Genomic DNA, 21,011 nt, shown 5'->3' with positions numbered 1-21,011 from the left:
GCCCCCCCTCCCGCCCCAAAAAAAGAACTCTGGAGGGGGCTCGGGCCCCAGAGCCCCCCGTAGTCGGCGCCTATGGATAGCGCTCTGCAGTTCCACTAGAGCAATGTTGTGCGGCTTGCTCGATCTTCTCTACGATTCATACATAAACGCGTAGTGTCATGGCCCTGACAGTGCCGGCAGATGCACATTTTAACAAATGCACATATCTACAAATTCGCGTTCAGCGGCTACCGCCCCTTCGTTATAACGCAGGTTTCATATTAAGCTAGAGCATTGGCTAGAACAATTTTTAGTGTTTTATCAGCGATGAACGTCGCTGCAAAATTGCGGCTCATATTGATTCTTTTGTTTTTTTCTTTCACTGAGCTGGATAGTAGCATTCAAAACCAAACTTTGTAAAGGAATGTTTTTATTTTCTCACTTGCATTCTGAACAGACATGAATAGGCAGGGTGCATACGTCAAGCAATATGCACATACAATAAGTGTTAACACCACCAACTCGATTTCATACATAAGCTTCTAAAACTTGTATAAAAAGATAGCTGCTCGAAAGACAAGCCTAAGCAATACTATATGCCAACCCTGCCGTGACAAGCTCCTTTGACAAACTTGTGTTGGATTTGCCAACCATAAACTCACAACTATGGTAATTCACATGACCTAGCATCATTCTCTCTCCCTCTGCAGCAGCTGGTTGCAGGAGGAGGTAGATTGTTCAGGCTAAACTAGATAAAGAGATCATCAACAAGCTCTTCTTTGGCGTACATTTTTGCTGAACCAATGCACAATCAAGCCTACAAACGTTTTTCCAATCGTGTGCATCTGGCAGTGACACGACCAGTGCAGCTATATCTTTGATTGCAGGAATCTGTTGGAAGCGAATAGGCATTATACAGAATGATGTATCCTCAATGCCTCCTGCCTTGCCTTTTCTTTCATGCTTCTGCAATGATCAGCTGCAGCAAGTTGTCACATCCAAACCACATACCACATACAGTTCAAACCAGACCTGCCACTGTTGGCAACGAAATGCACAAATGTGCACCATCCCAAAATACACGCTTCTTACACGTACTCAATACATGCCTTCAACATTGCAAAAACGCTGACATGTGAGCTGCATTTTCACAAATGTGCATAGGTTAGGAAAAAAAGTGTAGATCTTTGGAAGCAAACTTGTAAAAGGCCATTTTGTTCAAGCTCAACTAAAAAGCCCCCCTTCCCCTTTCAATTTTGCTTCTCATAAACAGAATGAGTTCCATGACATACAATGTGACACACTTAAAGGGTTTAGCTATTTTGTTAGTGCAGCACTCCTAAAATGAGGGGGCAGCCTACTTGACCAGTCACAGGGATTGTCCCAGATCTGAAAGATAAACGCACAAATCTTTAAAAAAAGAAAACACTGTTAGCAAACAAGTGCCTGTAAGGCATCCTTCTTCACCACTGGGAGTAGAAACAGCCCAGGATTCTTACACTCACACACACAAGCACTTGCATTCAAAGTGTCATCCAAACCACAGGTACCGAGCAGGAAGGGGCCGCCAAAAACACAGCGCGAGCAAGAGCGCCAATGGTTCTTGGGCCTCTCTCCCTTGAGTAGCATTCCTTGCACGACATTCTCCGACTTGCACCGAGCCCTCAGCTAAGATTTGAGCAGCAAGAAAGAAGGTCCTACCAACATTTCGAATTTAGAAGTTAGAATAAGCACTGTACTTCCTTGCACCCGCCAACACAGAATTCAACTGGTCAATATGGAGCCCCTTTATATGTCTGTTGTGGAAAATACTCTTTGTCTATTGATTTAAGGTTCACCTGCCACTTTGAATGCCTGTAGCCTTATGCACCCACCCCAACACAACCTGACTGAAATAGCTCTCTCTGGCCGCACTGCAGGGATGGTATTGCAAGTCGCAGTCATTTATGTCGGCTACAGGCAACAAATTCCACTCAAACCCAGTATGGAGCTCCAATGAGAAATTTAGATTAGCAAAATCCAAGCGATTGCAGCGCTTACTTGAGTACTATGGTAGCTCCTCAGAAACGACCAGAGGAATACACGATGAGACTGCTCATCCCCCTAAAACTGAAAATGGCATTTCCAACAGAGAGTGTTTAGACGTAACACGCACTTGATCAAAACACTAAACAGCATTACTCGCACATTCTCTGCGATCATTTTGAGGAGAGATATGACGCCATGGCACAGATGCTCAAACTAGTTGCCATGGGCATGTTGATGGTGATAAATAACACGAACTGTTAAGTGCAATTTTGAACCCTTGCATAGGTTCAAATTTATGCAGACTGACATAGCCATTGAACATGTTGGATACAGCACGCAAGAAAAATCACGAAATCAAGGTGGCCATTGCGCACTGCAGCGAACACCAAGAGAGTAATGCAGTGGACAATGATTTTGTCGAGGTAAAGCACTATGCTACTACCTTGTCTCTAAAGGAGTTAAAGACTCCTTCAAATAAATGAACATGGCTGTGCAAAGGTTTACAAATATCTGACTGCTGCTTAATTAGGTTTACTACAAAATAAGACATGCTCACAGCTTGTTTGATGGCATCATGTTTGATGGCTTTTATCAAACTAATGTGCGTCACATAGTAATTTAATGTGCAAAAATTTTGACACATGCAATGTGCTGCTTTTGTTCTGAAGTGGGCAAAACAGTCTGCCAGCCACACTATTAGTGGCATAAGTAGTTGATTGACCAGAAATTTTCAGGGCAATGTACATTTTTACATAGAATTACTGAAGTAAGCTTGTTAATGCACACAATGTCAGACACACTTAACCTTAAGATTTTGTTGCAAGAACAGTGAAAATGTCTCCCTAATCATGACTGTTTAGCATGAGCTAAAATGTAGTTACTGCCCACAAGTGGGCCCACCTTTGCTCACAGCTGCGTAGAGCTGTGCCCCAACTACGAATCTCTCGTGACCTGCGATGCATGTAACATGCCTCGGTATTTATGCGCGCGAAGGAAGTTATCTTTGGTACTTCCTCCCTTTTGTGTAACTAACCTCCGTAACACTGCTTGGCCAAAGCAGCGACTCCAAACAGGCACAGTAAAACTTCAGGAACAGGAATGACAGCTGATAGAAAAGGATTAATGTTTCAAAGCACACACACAGGTAAGTGCATAGGGGAAGAGGACGGCGCAATGGTACTTCCTTGCTGCTTCATACTACTCAGTCACATTGTTGACGACACAGTTTTTGAGAAGGACATTTGCAATGTCCAATCCTGTCCTCCAAGAGTGCACCTTGGCCTTGGCCTGTTCGGGGTCCTTGGCAAGTTGCTTGGCAAGTGGGTAGTCAGCACGGGGAAAAATGAGGTCGCAGGGCCGTAGCCGTAGGCATGGGCAGAGGTCATTGTTGCCATCGCCAACATATGAGACCGTGTCAAAGTTTACGCCCTGCTTTCGCCGTCGCTCCAGGTACTCCTCCATGATTGAGCCCTTGCAGAGGTTCACCGAACTAAGTTTGCACCAGTTCTGCATGTGGTACTCGCTGATTTGAAGACAGCCGTTGGCATCAAAAACTGCGTAGTTGGTGAAGATTTCATGCACCAGGGGCCGCACTCCAGAGGCCTGTGAGAAGGAGGAGGAGCAATGGATTGTGGGTGCAGAAGAGAAGCATGTTATAGCCAATGAACTGCACAGGCCTTGAGAAGCAGTCCTGTGGTGGCTCTCCAGTTGCCATCATGTGAGGCACAACCTTTACAGCTGCTTTTGATGCAAAAGCATCAAGCGGCCTATTGAGCAAAAAAGCCAGCATGTGTCATCTGCAGCAGCGAAAGGGAACCTAAACTAGCATTGCCATTGGCTGTGATGCTGCATCATGAGCTGCACCTTGATGGAGCAGAGGGGGGGGTAAAGGGAACACCTGCTGCCACAGTAGCACGCCAGGTGTTGCGTGAGGGGAGAGGGCATCTACATGATGCCATGTCATTCTTGCTCTTTGCACGAGTGCTCCTCGGCAGAGCATAGCAGGCGAGAGGGAACACCTGCTGCGGCAGTAGTGCGTTAGGTGTTCCGTGAGGGGAGAGAGCATCACCACGTCGGTGGCATGAGGCGTTGGCACGGTAGGCTGCTGCTGCTTACTGGCTCGGGCAGCACATACCGCTATGGTACATTGCTCACAGTACAAAACTCTGACTACTCAGTGCCGTTCAATAGGACATTAATGCTTCTTCATTCACAACTCGTAATAAGTGCTTAGGTTTCCTTTAATTCTAATTTTCCAATTAGCCTTTCTAAAACGTGCATGAACTGCTGCCTTAAAAGGGTGCTGAAACACTTTCCTAACTAGTCGTAGAACAGCCTCACCGCTATTAAAGGATGTCACCTTATAAATCTCCTGCCATAAAATTTTGTCTAATCCTTCAAGATTAAGTGGAGTTAAAGGTAGTTATTGCATCGATGCATAGCTTTCTCTATCAGTTCATCTCTACTCACACACTGGAAGCTACACAAGAAAGATGGCAAGGAGGCAAGGCCCAGTGCAAAAGTTGGGCACTTTCTTTTGTCTTTCTTCACAACGCTACCTCCGATTCAGGCATGTACGGCACTTCCGCGGCACAAGGTGGGCGCTCCAGTCACTGATCTCTACTGTGTTTTGCTCACTATAGTAGAGATCAGTGGCTTCAGCTGCCCTGCATCGCCACACACCTGTCACCCAGAGAGACTAATCAGAGCATTCCACCAGCGAAAGGGCTCATTGCACCACCTCATGGTGGCCACCGTATCTACGCTACACGCAACTGTCATGCGTAATATAGGGAAACGCGGAATGTTTTCCATGCACACAGCAGGGCTGGAGTGCGTGCTCGTGTGCTCCAGTCTGACCGTGCTTTGTAGTGCGGACTGGCTTTGTCCTTCAACAGCTTGACTGACGGGTAGTAGCCAAATCCAGATTGTGCATTTTGAAGCACTGTCAATAGCTCAATACAAAGTGATGTCTACCAAGGTGTCTAGCCAGGCATCAGTGCTTGCTGCCACTTGTGAGACGTGGCAGGCACAAGGCATGTACAGCTAGAACGCGCAGGCAAATGCAGTGTAGGAGACGACAATATGCATTGGTGAGTACTGTTGTAGCACACTCAGTACAAGGCAAGTTACCAACTCAGGCATGCAATGTTTGAATGAGCATGCATGTAGTACGCTGGGTGCAGCCTCACGTAGTTGGAGAAGAAAAGGCAAAATTATGCAGGTGACCATTGAATGAGACGTAATCAATTATGAATAGATTACATTTTTGTTTGTTGTAATCTTTATATTGATCCGAATAGACACGGCTATAAAAGAGATCACTGAAGCCAAGAAACTAGGTAGGGGCGCTGGCTGTTCTTTCGCCTTTGGTATAGTGGCATACCTCTGGCCTCTGAGCACAAAAGCTTCTCACTTTTGTACACTCGTGAGCAACCTTGTCGCCTTGCTGCCTCATTTTGCATTTTGCCCACGTGGTGCAGGTTCTCAGCTCAGTGCATAATTGTTTTCGCACCATTTTTATTGTTTGCAGTGCTGCACTGAACTAAGAGCAACTGAAGAAGAGACGTCGTGCAGCCCCAGGTTGCTCGACCAGCGTCATCAGCACAGTGAAGCAACCATAATCCGTGAACGCAGAACATGTAGGCAACCACGGAGTGCAAACTTCTGCTCCCTAGGTGCTTCAGGCCCTTACCACTGGCAGCGAGGAGTTACATCAGTGGGTGAAAGAAATGGGGAACGACGACTGCGCAAAATCTGATTTGAGGCATGCATATTTTTTTTTGTATTTTTAACTTTCTTGGCTGAATAACTCTGTACTGTACACACCTATCGCTGCCATTCTTGTTGCGTTCATCTCTCAAACAATCAATCAGCACAACCCGCAACCGAAAACCAGCGGCTTGAAAAGTGTTTGAGGGCCCCTTTAAAGGACCAATGACACAAAATTCCAAACTCGAGATGTGTATGTTGTTTGATTTCTCGGTATACACAGGTTCCTCTGGCCAAGTATTAACGGAAAACATTGCATGAACATATTTCAATTTGGTTTTAAAGTCAGCACACGTGCCTCATCTCAAGCTGCACCACCTCGCGACATCATCATCAATGTAACATGTTTAGTGGCTGCTTGGCTCTCTCCGACGCTTTGCCATCTCCACAAATATTGTCAATGTCCTGGATAGGGATACTTGCACAGACCATGACAGGATGCTGCTTCTTCACATCGATGTTGGGCTGGTCATCTGCTCACATCTGAGGAGACATCTGGCATGATCCAGCATCCGACTTTTATCAACTACTACAACCAACCAATTTCCAAAGTTACGATGTAATCCTGCATTGAAACGACAGCATACAAACAACCAACTCATACAGTTTGCACGAGATGAATGACAGGGCTGGCACTGACAGCATGTCAATTCTTTGCTGGTCCATCACCACAACTGAGGCGTTCGTGTCTATTGCCACTCATGGAGGCACAAAAACTGGCTACAATTTCTGACATGAAACAGTACCTAGCATAATAATGTTATGATGAAAGTGCACCTGTTCTCCCAACCAGTGTCCAGTACTAAAACATTGGCATGATTGGGAGCCGTGATGCCAGTGCATTTAGTCTTGCAGACGGACAGCATACACCAACAGTCTCGATGAGGTGTCTTGCCTGGCTTACACATTTGCTCTTTGAGAAAACAATATTGAGAATCTGAATATTGAGAGTTAGATTTATTACAGCATGACGCAATTGTACAAGTGTTAATATTGTTGGCCAAAAATAAGCACTCTACATGATAAACTGCAGCCAGACCACAAGTGTCGTTGGCTACAGTGGCCAGCAAGTAGGCCTACTGGCTCGATCAGCGGCTATCATTGGTGCCATACGTCAGAGGACGGCACACCTTTGTGAAGTGTTTGTTGCTCATAGTGGTACACTTTTATTGAAATGTTCTATGTAAAATGAATGAGCGTGATGCAAAGATTTTTTTTTTTTACTTCTCAACGAGGACACGAAGTCTTCTGTTCATATATACATGCAGAGATGCCAGATCTGGCTGGAGCCTATGTGCTGCTCACTTGCTCACACGCCTACCGTTTGTGTACTGAATCATAGTATGCGGCAAAATTGAAGGGCAAGCATTGTGTGAAGGATGCCACGTGAAATTCTATCATGTGCAGCAGTAGTATGAAAAGTTCTGAACACACCAGCATGACGGGGCATCGGTGTGGGGCACAGCAGTGTTTAACGAAGCAAAAATATGGCATTGAAGCAGCCATATATAATTTTAATTGTTTTCTCACTTGGGTTCCCGGCAACAGTGGGTCAACTTGCAACAACGGTTGGACTGAATGGGCACCAGGAAAGAGCAGTTGAATTTGCTCGGTTCACTTTGCGATGGCCATTGCACATGTTTTCATCTTCATCAATGCTCGCTGTGGTGTGAATTTTTGACTTGCTACTCTCGCAGTTTTCGACTTCATGCTGTGAATTTTCAACTTGCTGGCAGGAGCCAAACTGAAAATTACCTGCTACATCCACGATGCCAGTGATTCCAACTTGCACAAAGTTGGTTTCACCTAAATGATGCTGACCACGAATCTGACGCCGACTCCATAATGTAACATGTTTGCGACTAGCAGACGAATATTGCAATTGGCAATTCAATAAGCATGCTGCTCAATGTTACCGGTTTTTGAGCCCACGTGCTCGATTCAGTTGCAAACACCATGACGCGGTGCTCATTTATTATGGACACTAGAACTGATAATAATTAAAAATACTACTGGTTATTTGTCACAATGGCACATTTACGGCTTAATTCCATGGTTATCAGACACAAAGCAAATCATTAAAGGGGTCTAAACCACCCCTTGGGCTTGGTGAGAAAACAGTGTGCAGATGGTATACACTGCTGTGAACATCCCAGCCAAATTTTGCAGTCATGCGTGCCATGCGGAGCTCACAAGCTGAGCACAAGTTTACCTTTTCCTTCAACACTGTCTTTTTAAATAGAGGCCTCCTCCTCACCAATTTTGAAGCTGCCTACCAGTGCCACATCTCATCACATAGCAGATTCCCATAGATGGCTGTTATTGGCCTATAGCTGACATCAATCAAGAAGGATGTTTTGACCAGAGCACTTCCCCCTACTTTTACCGCGTATACAAAATGAAGTAGTTAATTTTACAGGCTTAAGTAAGCAAAAATCTGCATTTCAAATTTCTTCTTATCGTTTTCGTAGCCTTCAGGTCTCACTAATATTGATCTGTCTAGTACAATCAGCTACCCTCAAACCACAAGCAACTTAACCCAAGACCACATGCCCCCTATGCCAGCTGCGCCTTGCAAGGAATGGCGGTTAGCATCTACAAGGGACAAGCACCAGTGCATGCTCACTCCCGGCCCCTCCTGGCTAGATGCCTTGGCATACATTGCTTCATGTTGAGCTACTAACATTGCATCAAAAGGTGCAATCTGTATTTGGCTACTATCCCTGCAGGACAAAGCTGGTCCACACCATGCATGCAGCACAACCAGATGGGAGCGCAAGCGGCGTGCGTACTCCAGCCTTGTCGCGCACACGGGAAGCACCAAACATTATGCACTACAGTTGATGCACAGCGTAGACAGCACTGCTGCAGCGGGGTGCCACGATGAGCCCTCTCACCATTGACAACCGCATGCTGATTCGTATCTGTGGGTGATGTGACTCAGGTGTGATGATGCGAGCCAGCCCGTGCACCTGACGACATCTGATGGCATCAGGTTGTCTGGTTCCCGAGTTGTACACCTTCAAGGTGTGTCGCTATTATAGTCGTCGCTTATTACATTAGGAATCCTTTCAAAGCGAGTCTGGAGTGTGGCGTTCAGCTACTCGCGCGGGTGAACATTACATCAACATTTAGTTCCAGCCTTGGAAATTGTGTGTTGCCGTAGAAATAAGTGAAAGAAAATGTCCTACTGATGCCACTTCGTACGAGAAAAAGCTGTTGCACGCAACTATCTAGTCATACTGCAGCACAGTGAAGTATGTCTTCCTACGAGTGCCTGTAAATTTCCGCTAAAAGAAGAAACAACACCGAAACCAGTCTATCTAACACCATAGGTGGTGTACTGCCATCGACAATGCCTCGTCACCGGCGTTGCCCTGATCCTTCAGAACAGTGGACATTGAGGGAGAATGAGAAAGGTAAATATTGCACTCTTAGTATCTATGCTCGCACTAGGTCTTTTTGAAAAATTATTTTGGTAACATTCGCGGAAGGCACCATACTCATTCCAAGGCATTCTTGAGGTTTCAAAGAAAGGCGGTGCTGGGACCCTTTAAAGCATAATATCAAAAACAAATTTTACTGCCAGTGGTCCTCTGAAACAAGCCTGTTACATTTTGTCTGGCACAATATTTTCAATACCCAGTTAAACAAGCATGACGGCTGCATGGGAACAACTCTGCACAACTGAACCAACAAAGCAGAAAGGAGCAAGCACACAAACATGGCAACTCAGTTCTGCAGAAATGCAGCTGTATACCAAGCGATACCAAGTAAAGCAAATACAGTCGCCCACCCAAGTGTGGCATGAAGTTGCCAAGGAAACCCACTCATAAAGAAAGCTATGCAGCAGAAGACAAATTCATCCTGGACAGGGGATCGAACATGGGATTGGCGCCTTGCTAGGGTGGTCGCTCTACCATTCGAGCTAACCAGGAGGCTAGCAGATTGCAGGGCGAGGCTGAATTAACTTAAAAGTGCAGGGAACACTGAATATGGCAAGTCAGTTCTGCAGAAATCCATGAAGTGCGGGAAGTTTCATGAAGGGAAAATATTGTAATCAACCAAAGTGTAGCATAAAGCCATGAATTTCAGATTTTTTTTTCAGCTGCAAAGCTTTCTTACTGAAAAACCCACACAAGTTTTGTTTGTAGCTTTAAAGCTATAGGTGGGCGAAAATCTTTACCTTTCATAATTGCATGCGTTAATAATAAAGGGTGACTAAAATTGGTTACCAACTAGCCTGAGCCGTTACAATAGAAAGTTGCATATGCTCTGCTCTGTCTAAACACTTCAACTCTGCATAGAATAGGTTACTAACACAATAAGCTAAAGCACCTTGGTGACTGCAGAGAAAGCAGTATGTGCCAGTTCATGCAAGAAAGAGAATAAAGGCAAATGTATTTCGCTATAGACTCACCTGCATGATGTGCTCGATGAAGACAGAGTTTGAGTCTGATATAATGACCACTTCAAAGCCACCGGCCTTGTGCAGTTGCTTGAGCAGATCAATGATGCCATCCACAAACTTGATCTCAAGTAGGCAATCTAAAATATCGTCTGGCTGCACATGGCTGTCATACAGGAAGTGGAACACAGCACGCATGAATGGAGTCCATCTGCAGAAGGAAAAAATGGTGCAAGCCGTAAGAATAAATTGTTATTCTGAATATGTAAGAAGCAGAACCACTGTATGCTGTTGGATTAGTAAGCATGTCACTCAATGCAAAATGCAGCTCCTGACGCATGTCACACACATTTTAGAGCAACCATTAAAAAAGAGGTTTACCACAGTCAAGCATTCATCCACCTCCATAATAACTGCAATACAACTAATGGTGGAACTCATTTTCAACAAGAAGCATACTATACTTCAACAACACAAGACTGGTGCATCACTGCAGGTTGTAAACAATGGAAATCACTGATAACTCTTACTATAGCATCTACAAAACTGTCAAATTTTGCAGTGCTTGAATGCAAGTGAAAATAAAGCACTAAACATAATGCAATATATGATCAACATTTTTTCATGGATGCAAACAATATATAATCAACATTTTTTCATGGATGCAAGAACAATGCTCGAAACCCCTTCAGCAATGCATGTGGTGGCCAAACTTCAGAACTGACATGCTAAAAAGGTGCTAAGCTTCTCAAACTGATGGTAAACAAAACATATCTGGTTGAATTTGCATAGTACATTATCCTATTATTTTCTGGAAATCCCACGGACCACCCTTTACTATTTCCCCTGCCTGGACAAGATGATTGCAGCTCACTTGACATTGGAAGCGCAAAAGAAAGTCATGCAGTATCGTACTGCTGAATTGACATGGCTTTGTTTTCCACCAATCAGCGCAGGTGTAAGCCACCATAGAGAAGGATGATATCGGCAGTTGCACTACAAGGATTTATGTCCATCAAAGAAGTCTCATATGCCTGGGCTAAAACATAAAACCAGTCATACTGAGAATAAATATATGTATGAAATCGGCTTTAAGTTCATTAAGTAGCTATAAAAAGAAAATCTGAAATGTGTGTTAATACCGTCCACTTACTAGGTGCATGAAGTGCATACAGCTGGTCAACACTGACATACACATTCCAAACCTGACATTGTGATTAACCAGCACTCAAAGGGAGGACAAAGAAAATCACAGGATGAATGCTGGACTTAGAAGTTTACTGCAGAGGAGTAGCAGGAGGCATGTACAAAAATGCATTACAGAGGAAAAGGAATCGTAGGTTTTTAGGCACCACATATTAAGATATTGCTACAGTTGAATCTCAATACAGTGAACTTGGATATAACAAGGCATTAGATATAACCAAGTAATTCCAACACATTTCTTGCTAATATAAGCATATAACAAACATATTCTTACAAAAGGAAACCCAAGGACACCTAAGCATGTATTAGTTGCGAATGTAAAAGCATTATCCAACTGAACACTGCTGAGCAGTCCTTCCGAGTTACGAACTCCATGTGGGCAAGCGAGTGCATCGAGACACTTGGTGCATTTTTATTTGGCCTTACCAAGGCGCAGTTAGAATGCAGGCTAGAGTTTGTGCAGACAAGGAACAAATCGATAACACAGGCTTCCGAGAGTGAAGGTGACGTAGCCTTGCGGCGATGTCCTCTCCCTTCACGCAACACCTGGCGAGCTGGCATTCCATTTCATCCACTTTGTTCTGTCGACGCACGCTCGTGCAATGGCGTCACAGCCGTTGAGGCGTAGCTCATGACGTGGCATAGCAGCCAATGGGAATTTAGGATGCTATAGATGGCGGACACTAACTTTTTTGTTCAATTAGCTATTTTATACTTTCGCATCAAAATACCGAAAGAAAGTATTTTCATGTTGATTGTGACTGTGTTTTGACAAGGCCCAAATGTACTGAGCAAGTGGAACGTGTCAGTTCAGATGGTACTTCATGGGAATGGATGCATTGCATGGCTTGCCTGTCAACCTCCATGGGATACAAAACCTGTTGTACAGTTCCCTTGTTGCTTGACCGCTGAATGTGCCAATAATGCTTTTGTTGAACCGTGGAGCACACAGTCACCTTTTGCAGAAGTTAGCCAGCTCCCCACTAACTGCACACACCTTTGTCACTGTGTGATGATTTAATTATGGGGCCTTTATGCGCCAAAACCATGATCTGATTATGAAGCACGCCTTAGTGGAGGGCTCCGGAAATTTGAACCACCTGGGGTTCTTTAACGTACAACTAAATATAAGTACATGGGTGTTTTTGTATTTTGCCCCCGTCAAGATGCGGCCGCCATGGCCAGGATTTGATCCCGTGACCTCATGCTTAGCAGCCCAACATCACAGCCACTAAGCAACTGCAGCGGGTTACTGTGCGATGCTTCAGTTAAATAAATTTGACGATGTGCCAATGAAATGATGGCATCACTTTGAACAGCTGAAAAATGAGGGCTAATTTGTTCTCTACTGGTCATTTTGTCTCACGGCCTCAACGATTATAGCTTCGTGTGAGGACCATGTGAGGATTAAATTCACTACAGGAGAAGGGCTTCTCTAGAGATCATAAATTTTACCCATACTGTATCAACCAAGTTATCAGTCATACTTGCAAACCTCCCAATTCCAGCCACTTTTATTTTAAGACTAGCCTGTACTATATTAGACATAAGGGTGTGCTTATTCAATTATGTACAGTGCTCTTTGATTAGCCACTCCTGCAAGCACTGGACCGATCCTAATATCAGTGCCCTCTTTCTCATTACAAGCATACGACACTAAGTGACAATGGTGAGTACAAGTACTACTGAAAATTGAGGAATTCAGTGGGGAATTCACGGTATAGAAAGACAGGCGTGCAAACACGAACACAAGTAGAATGAGCATGTTGTTCCTTTCATACTACTGGTGTCTGTGTTAGCACAGCTGATTTTCTATATTGCGAAGGCAGAATAATCTCTTCACTGGTTAACACCAATAAAGCAGACTAATTTTGCCATTTTCCATTTTTTGTCTGCAAGGAATATTCCTTCAGTGCTTGGGCCCAAGATCACATGGCCAGCAATGCACTTGTGCTGGGTTCGAATAGCTACCATGTTTTCATCACCTCTTCCTTTTATGCTGCCTAAGCTTTAATTCAAGACTTCTGTTGCCCCCAAAAAGTAGCAGTGCAGCCTGCACGAAATTGCATATTCGGCATGCAGCAGTGGCCACCATGTTTTGAGACCCCTTCTTTAGAGAACCAAAGTGAAGTTTTAATAGGGAACACAGAAGAAAACCATAGCTCAAGCAATCTAAATCCTCCAAACAGCAGTTCAAAACAATGTTTTTACCCATTTGGAGTGTAGCGCTCCTTGATTTCTGGAGGTAGCTCGCCATTCGGGGCTAGCTTCTGGATGTACACATCGCTGTTGGCATCAATGATTGTGTGATCAAAGTCAAAGACAATGAGATGCTTCCTCATGACTTTGGCCTGCAAAGACAGTCGCCACATCAGCAGTAATTTCAGCGGTACCATTTTTCTGCACAGTAATACTTCAGGGAAACCTTTTTAACAGCGGTTAATTTGGCCTTCAGCGGCGGCTGAATCTCGGAACGTGCCTGAGCCACAGTGGTTTCTTGAGGCTCTTCACACAGAAAGCACAGTCCTGCTGTTTCTTTTTTGCACTGGAAGATAACTACACCAAGCAATGCAAACTACAGGCAGAAGTTCTTGTTCATTTAAGGTTAATGTAGAGCTTTCCTCATATCTTCAGTCAAGACCCAACACAACGCAATGCAAGGTGCTCCTATGTGCTGTTACAAGTGGCAAGTTTTCAAAGCAAGTACATTCACTAGCCTGAATTAATGCAAACAAGCAAGCATCACTAACTAGTAGCTTACGTAGTTTAACACACACTTCATTTTATTTGCAGCTCAGCTGACACTGCTAAGTGCTACAACAATCATTGAAAAAAAAAAAAGAAACACAAGCTTCCACAGAGTACTACCAGCTTCACCTTTAGGCTCACAAGGCAACGACACTATGAATTCTCATGATTAATAGTTGCCTACAGGTTACTTTAGCAGGAACTCTCAAGTGCCCCCATTTTAGGCTTTTCCAGCCACACTGTCCAGCATTCAGCAAGTCATTTGCACACAGTAAAGAAGTTTAACAGACACTTCGAGTAGGATGTGCCCTTCAATTTCGTGACACCACGAGTAAGAGACATAGTGATTAAACAGCAGACAATTTTTATGACTGCTGTGCCAACTGACTAAAACTAAACTGGTCCATGCTGTCATAAGCATCATATATAAGACCATTACAAGAAGCCAAGTGTTTGTTAAACAAAGCTGGAGAGATTAACAGGGCTTGAAAAATAGCACAGGAGATGCAAGAGACGTCAGGGAAGGCTAGATTATGCCACCTAAGGTCCCGTAATGACACCCAATGCTCACCACACAAGTGCTTTTAGATTTTGTCCTCATCGGCATGTGACCACTGCCGCTAGGAATTGAACCAGTGACCTTATGTATAGAAGCAGCGTGCCATCGCCACCTAGACACCACAGCATAGTGCAAAGTGCTGAAAGCGCAGCTGATCTGTACAACTCAGTGGCAATTCACAGACTTTGCTTCAGTTTGTGTGTTCACTTCTGTTGCTTACAGAGTGTGTTAACTTGGTGCAGAAAAGCTTACACTGCAAAAGTCGCCCAAAGCTAATGCAAAGCGTACTAGGAGACAGAAATACAACACGGCTGCCTATGTGCAGGTTTTCCTCCTTTCCTTTCTTAGGGTGGAAGGGAGGGCTGGAAACATACCTCCCACTGTAATTATCGCTAAAATGAAATACGATTGCAAGACTATTCAGTTTACGTTACATTGAAGACTGCGGTGGAAGATAACAAAAACAATGCCAAGTTTAACAAGCTGTCCCGTGCAAAGACATAACACTGTGCTGAAAAATTTACCAGCACCAGAACACTGCAATGTATTTTTCCCTCAGTGCACTTTTCGCGTTACCTGTACTTTCACAAGGTCTAATAAGCCAATAGCATTCACGAGTTGCATCAACAAAAGCCGGAATCAACTAGTGACCGGCGAAACAATTTTAGCCTTGAACTCCGCAAATCGCGAAAACTTCGCCTTTCAGTGCTATTTACAAGACACCTTTTTGTGTGCTAAAGAAACACCACGAAGCTGAAAGCAGGGCGCCCTACTTCCAAGAATATGAACGACCCGACTATATACGTGAAAGCGTACAGGCACGTCTAGAACACGCCGTTTGTCAGTGTATGTTTAACAATAAAAATGTGCTTAAAACTTCCAGCAACGAACTGCATGGCTACCACCGGTATCGTGACAGCGGCAATATTGCATTCTGACAACTGGAAAATGACGGACCAAAACAGTTACAGGCGCCGGTCGGTTGTTTGACAGTGCCGCGCTGAACGCCGGCCGCATTGGATCGTTATATATCCTTTACGGCTGCAAAACCTGACTCCACATGCTGGCAGCTTCACGCTACCTACCAAAATACAGAACCGAAAAGTAAACGCACACAGGAGAGCGTTTTCGCCGCCTCTTCCAATTTTCGTTGCCGCTGTGTCAGGCATATGTCGGTGCCCACGGTACGTCGCGGGCTTCCATCTTCCATCTCCAATGCTTGTGCTGTGCGTCCGCAGAGGTATTACCGTTTACGACCGGCGCAGCCGCTCTCTGAAGGCAGCAATCTTGGGGATGACACTGACGACAATGGCACGGCTCGTCGGGGCCCACAGGCGGACCGCCCCAATTTAACGCCGTCGAGGAGGGTTTCTCGCTTGCACGGCAGGCGCAAATGGAACTGGGAAGTCAATTTAAACTTTCCATCGAGATTACACGACCAATTTTTGTGCTGGCCTATCGGCCCGCAACGTTTGCATTGGGCAAAGTCAGCTTTTGCATCGAGCCGTAAACAACGGAACAGCGCCTGACAACAGCTGATCCGGAGGCGAAGAGGAGGAGCGAGGTGATTTGTCGGTCCAGCCGCCCAGCCAGGCCTAGCCTTACCAGCCTTACTGCGGCGAGCCTGTCATGCTGTCAAACGAGCAAGATTGAGAGCACAGAAGAGGGCGCAGCCTGTAAATGTTGTGGGTAAATGCATAGGGTTTCCTGCAATAATTGTATGAAACTCTACGGGTAAATGTCGTAAAAGCGGTATTACCTGTAGCGTAGCTATTACAATAATATGAATTCAGTTAAAGCATACATGTATTGCAAAGAAAGGGTGACCGAAACATGTAAGGCTTTTGTCTTTTATTGCTACGGATTTGGTCGGATGCGCCTCGATTTATGCCCAATGCTTACGGCCACACGCCTTAAAGTTGCAGTGATTCACATCACGTATTTAACAATAAATTACATATGACGGACACAGACGCCGAAGTGTCTAACATTAGAGTAAGAAGCAAGCTTTGTTAATGTAACTCAGTTTCCGTCTGCATGCCGTCTGCTGCAAAGCACCTCACGCCATCTACACTCGTAAAAAAACAAGAAAAAAAAAGAAAGTGCACAAGCATTAAAAAAATAGTTTCCCGCTTAACGTAAAGAAAGATCGCAGGAGTTCTTAAAAGGAACTAATAAATTCGGTTTCAACAAGAACAGAATTTTAAAAATCCCCTTTTTATTTTACCTTTTTGTCGTCTGCTAACGATTGCTCATGCGTGCTGTAGACACACGAGAGACATGAAACCGAGATCATGCGACTAATAACTCGTTTAAGCATACGTTCAAGAAGTGTCAGCATTCACGCAGCAAGAAACACACTCTGGCGTAGGCCGATAGAGCATAGACCTATTTTTTTCAAGGTGTGCGCTCGCTTTCGGCGCCGGTGCGCAGCAAATCAAGTGCAGAAGCAGACGACCAATCTGTTTTTCTCAGACACAAAAGAGGGGGCCTTTCTTTTCATCCTTCATAGGGGCATTCCGTAGTACCACCCTTCCGCCATGCATATTACTTACCGAGAGTTTCCGCGTGAACACGTTCTTGGGTGCTTCGTTCATTATATATCCTCAGACTGACGAATTATGATTCATACTTCGAAAAAGAAGAAAAGCGCGCCTCGATCGACTCTGCAGGTCTGCAGCTGAGCGTCGGAACTGGGCTACACCGCTATTCCGATTACTGCTTTTTAACTCACCGCCACTCGGAAGATCACCTGCTTGGGGCGCGAAGAATAAAACTGAGTCGGAAGTACTGCGTCAACTTGTCGGTCGACGCGCCTCGTTGTTGACACAATGCGGAATACACAGCTCAAGGTTACATTTGCTCATAGCGGAGTGGCGCGTCGCACTACGATAGTTGTTTATACTCTATTTGCGGCTGCCCAGCGAGACCGACTGGCGCCCCGGCACTCGCGCGCCCGACTAATCGCCGCTGCTGGGCTCTGACGTACGTATGTACGTACGTGCATTTGTACCGCGCCAGGTCTCGCTGCAGCTGCACGCGCGCGTGCGACCGAATAACGATCGTGTTCGCGCGCGCAGTCTCGGCTGACAAGCAAGACGAGACGTTGCGCCGTGAGCTACGACGCATGCCTCTGTCGTTCCCATGTTTTTTGTCTCACGACATATGCATGTGTGCACGTCTCCAATTATTTGTATGTTTTTGTTTTCCATCTCGATCGGGACGTGCACGTAAAGAACGGGCCACCGTACAGCGCTGACCGGATCATCGAAACGCACGCGCAAAAATACACACTTCGCCCCCCCCCCCCCCCCCCGGCAGCCAGAGGAAACCGGTGGGTGTACGAACGGAATACGTGTACGAATAAAAGTAGAAGGAAAATGTTTCATGCCCACTTTTTTTTGCATATCGTAAACACAGAACGGCCGAAAAAAATAAAAATAATATATATATATATATATATATATATATGATTAGCGAATGACCCCAAATACCACACACTTGTACCGCGGGTAGAGTTTTTTGCTGGTATTGAGCTGGGTGGTCATTGAAAGGTAAAGCAGATGCCTAAAAATGATTAGCTTGTATCACAGGGAATCGTCTGCTCACGTCTTGCATACTCTCCGATTGCATGTTCAATGTCTTCTTAGTTCATCACCAAAGCATAAGTATCCTGACGACGGCTATTATTAGTTTTCTTGAACTAGCTATCTTAGGTACTAGGCGCAAAAACCCAAACGACACAAGGAAGGAGACGGGACAGAGCGCTCTGTCCCGTCTCCTTCCTTGTGTCGTGTGTGTTTTCGCGCCTAGTACCCAAGATTAATTGTGACCAACAAGACGTCCTTTTTGAACTAGCTATGTATGAATATCTGCACCTATATAAAAACCAGACATGCCATGCAAATGCATTGTGTTGCAGTACGAAGCCAACCGGGCGCATGTTAAAGACAGTTATTCACGGAGCATCTTATTTTGCCTTGGCATGTCCAAACATCATGTTAATTGTTACGTATTGGCAAAGCAGGCACTGTCCCCAAATTGTGACTATGATAAGAAAGGTTTCGTGAAGTAGTGGCTGACCATTTCGTTGATGACCATACTGTGTGGCAGCATTGCTACCACTGGAAAAAAAAAGGAAAAGATCAACTGTACATTTCTCTTTATTCTGTATGTTCAAGTGGAGAAATGAGTGTAGAATCAGACTTACAAAGGCTTGTCCTAAAAAGATGTTTTCTCATTTATATATAAACTGTCGTACAAAAATTTTACAAGATACAAGAAAAACAGGAATGAACGATCCTGCTGCACAACCTTGTATAAAGGGTGCAAAGACATGTGCTAAGGCAAGATTACACTGTCATAAGCCACACTGTCACATTCAATTAAAAAGAAAAAGAAGAAAGAAAATCTCATTATATAAAGAAAAAAGAGGAACGTATGTACAATGGACTAAGAAAAAAGAAACAGGGTTTCATGTAAGAAAAAGGTGACGGTTTATCGACTTACAATGCACATTTTCCTTGATGGGAAAAATAATGAATGTGTAAATACATGAAACAAGCCAGTGAACAAATCAAACACCAGCAATGTATGAGAACTCAACGCAACTTTCCTCCCATCATAGCAAATGTAAGGTCATGAGTTACATGATCTCATCAAACTCCGCACAATTATGAAGATGAAAACATTCTTACAAATAACCCAGAGTCAGCAAGGCACCTGCACATTCTTTTGTTCCTGTTTGTTAGTAAAAAAAAAAAGGTAAGAGCTTCTTTCATGGTGCGTAAACGCAACAATTTCCTTATAACACACTACATCGCTTCCACAACAATACAAAATTGCATTCTAAAAATACAATCAGCTGCACTCATGTCTGCACTACACAAAACAGCATTGGACACATGGCAGGGGTAGTGGTGCTCCTTTTCAGTTGTCTCCTATTGTCACTACCTTGCATAAAAATGGCACACTTTTCTTTAATGTCATACTCAGTGCAGCTTGCAACATAGCAATGCACGCGAAAAAAAAAAAAAAGGAAAGGAGAGAGAGAGAGAGAAACGATCTTGGGCATGCCCATAAGGCAAGCAACAGCAGTACCGAGCTTGGACGGATGACTCTCCTGGTCCAAACAACCACATCTTACACTGCTTTGTGCATGAAACAGACACGTTCCATCTTTGAGGTACTGGTGGAAATCAATGTCAACGCTATACACACATGCATCTCAGTGCTCATACAACACGATAATGAAAAAAAATTTTTAAGAAGCAACAAGGCAGAACACTGCAATGGTTCATTCATACTTTGGAGCCAGGCATCTGCTGACCAATGTCATGACGTGACGTGATACCGTAGACCTGTGACAAATGGTTTGGAGAATGCCTGTAGCCAGCCATCGTTTGGAGGTGTGCCCGCGGAGCAGCCCGCGGAACAGTCTTGATCATCACTCCAACATTGCCACTGCCAAGAGCACTATGGGTGGGCAGCATTGTCTGTTGCATTGGGACCGTTTTGGCATACACCATGCGATGCCCAGCCACGTGTGCGTGCCGTGGAAGTGAATTGGACTCTGTTGGGCCCATGCCGTTCCTTTCCTTTTGGGGCTTTGGAGGCACACCCTGGACAGTCTCGTACTCAAAGTAGTTTGATGACGGGCGTTCTGGGCGAGACCGATTGGACATTGGTGGTGGGGGTGCTGGCTGTGATGAACTGCTGCAGGTGGGATCTCGAGACTGTGAGGAGACCTGCTGCTGCTGCTGCTGCGGCTGCTGCTGCTGCTTCTGCTGGAACTGCCGGAGGTGTAGCTGGATCTCATTAAAGTTAACATAGTGGCTGTACTGGGTGGGGTCTACAAGTCCAACCCGGCTTCCTGGCCTGTGTCAGAAGATATTAAGGCAATGTGAATTTGTAAGCAACACAGCAGACTGGCAACTGCATGAAGAACAAATGTATAGAATGCTGTCAACAAAGTAGTGCGCTGTTGGTACCGTTCTGCAAAGTGCTGTTTTCACTGTGCGGTGGCTTTATAACAGCGGCTGTATGCCAGTCTGGCAGTAAGTCACAAAATAGGTATCACAGAGGGTATGTGGCACATTAACGAGAGAACACACCAGATGTGTTCGAGAGAACACATTAACGAGAGAACACAAGCATGTGTGCGAACTTATGCAGAGCAACCACCCCGTTTTTTAACACCTGCACTTGGGCATGCTGCATATGTGATTCATGGGGCCATGGAGGATGCTTCATCCCACATACACTATATAAAGCTCCACAGCGTATTCTGGGTGCTGCAATAGCAAGGCCAGT

At 44.8% G+C, this 21,011-nt stretch overlaps 2 protein-coding genes across 11 annotated transcripts in view; both read right to left on the bottom strand.

Annotated features, from left to right (window-relative positions):
- Positions 1–387: 387 nt before the first annotated feature.
- Positions 388–17,671, bottom strand: LOC142572209 (pyridoxal phosphate phosphatase PHOSPHO2-like). Of its 4 annotated transcripts, none has more exons than XM_075681160.1 (4): positions 17,255–17,671; positions 13,604–13,743; positions 10,199–10,397; positions 388–3,609 (listed from the first exon to the last, which is right to left on the bottom strand). In XM_075681160.1, the coding sequence occupies exons 1-4, from the start codon at positions 17,294–17,296 to the stop codon at positions 3,205–3,207; spliced, it is 786 nt and encodes a 261-aa protein (XP_075537275.1). In that variant the 5' UTR covers positions 17,297–17,671; the 3' UTR covers positions 388–3,204. The 4 variants fall into 4 exon arrangements, with proteins under 4 accessions (XP_075537275.1, XP_075537276.1, XP_075537274.1 ...); XM_075681161.1 differs by having other exon boundaries at positions 17,434–17,670; XM_075681159.1 differs by lacking the exon at positions 17,255–17,671 and adding an exon at positions 15,785–16,330.
- A 1,173-nt stretch (positions 17,672–18,844) lies between these two features.
- The window catches only part of baz (par-3 family cell polarity regulator), a 227,988-nt gene continuing 225,821 nt past the window's right edge, over positions 18,845–21,011 (bottom strand). For all 7 annotated transcript variants that reach the window (XM_075681153.1, XM_075681157.1, XM_075681152.1 and 4 more), the window contains one exon: positions 18,845–20,576. In XM_075681153.1, coding sequence (XP_075537268.1) covers positions 20,000–20,576 — 577 coding nt within the window. In that variant the 3' untranslated portion in view covers positions 18,845–19,999. The remainder of the gene's footprint in view (positions 20,577–21,011) is intronic.

Source organism: Dermacentor variabilis, chromosome 2, assembly GCF_050947875.1.
Source record: "Dermacentor variabilis isolate Ectoservices chromosome 2, ASM5094787v1, whole genome shotgun sequence".
Classification (NCBI taxonomy): domain Eukaryota; kingdom Metazoa; phylum Arthropoda; class Arachnida; order Ixodida; family Ixodidae; genus Dermacentor; species Dermacentor variabilis.
Note: the sequence above shows the minus strand (reverse complement) of the source record. Positions and strands in the feature narration are given on the sequence as shown.

What these genes read in the sequence shown, in the direction of transcription:
- LOC142572209 (XM_075681158.1), bottom strand. Translation starts at nt 15,909, where the DNA reads ATGGAAGATGGAAGCCCGCGACGTACCGTGGGCACCGACATATGCCTG. An exon ending in CGGCGAAAACGCTCTCCTGT is followed by an intron (nt 13,744 to 15,813) that starts GTGCGTTTACTT and finishes CTGTCTTTGCAG; the next exon opens with GCCAAAGTCATGAGGAAGCA. An exon ending in TCATCGAGCACATCATGCAG is followed by an intron (nt 3,610 to 10,198) that starts GTGAGTCTATAG and finishes TCCTTCTCACAG; the next exon opens with GCCTCTGGAGTGCGGCCCCT.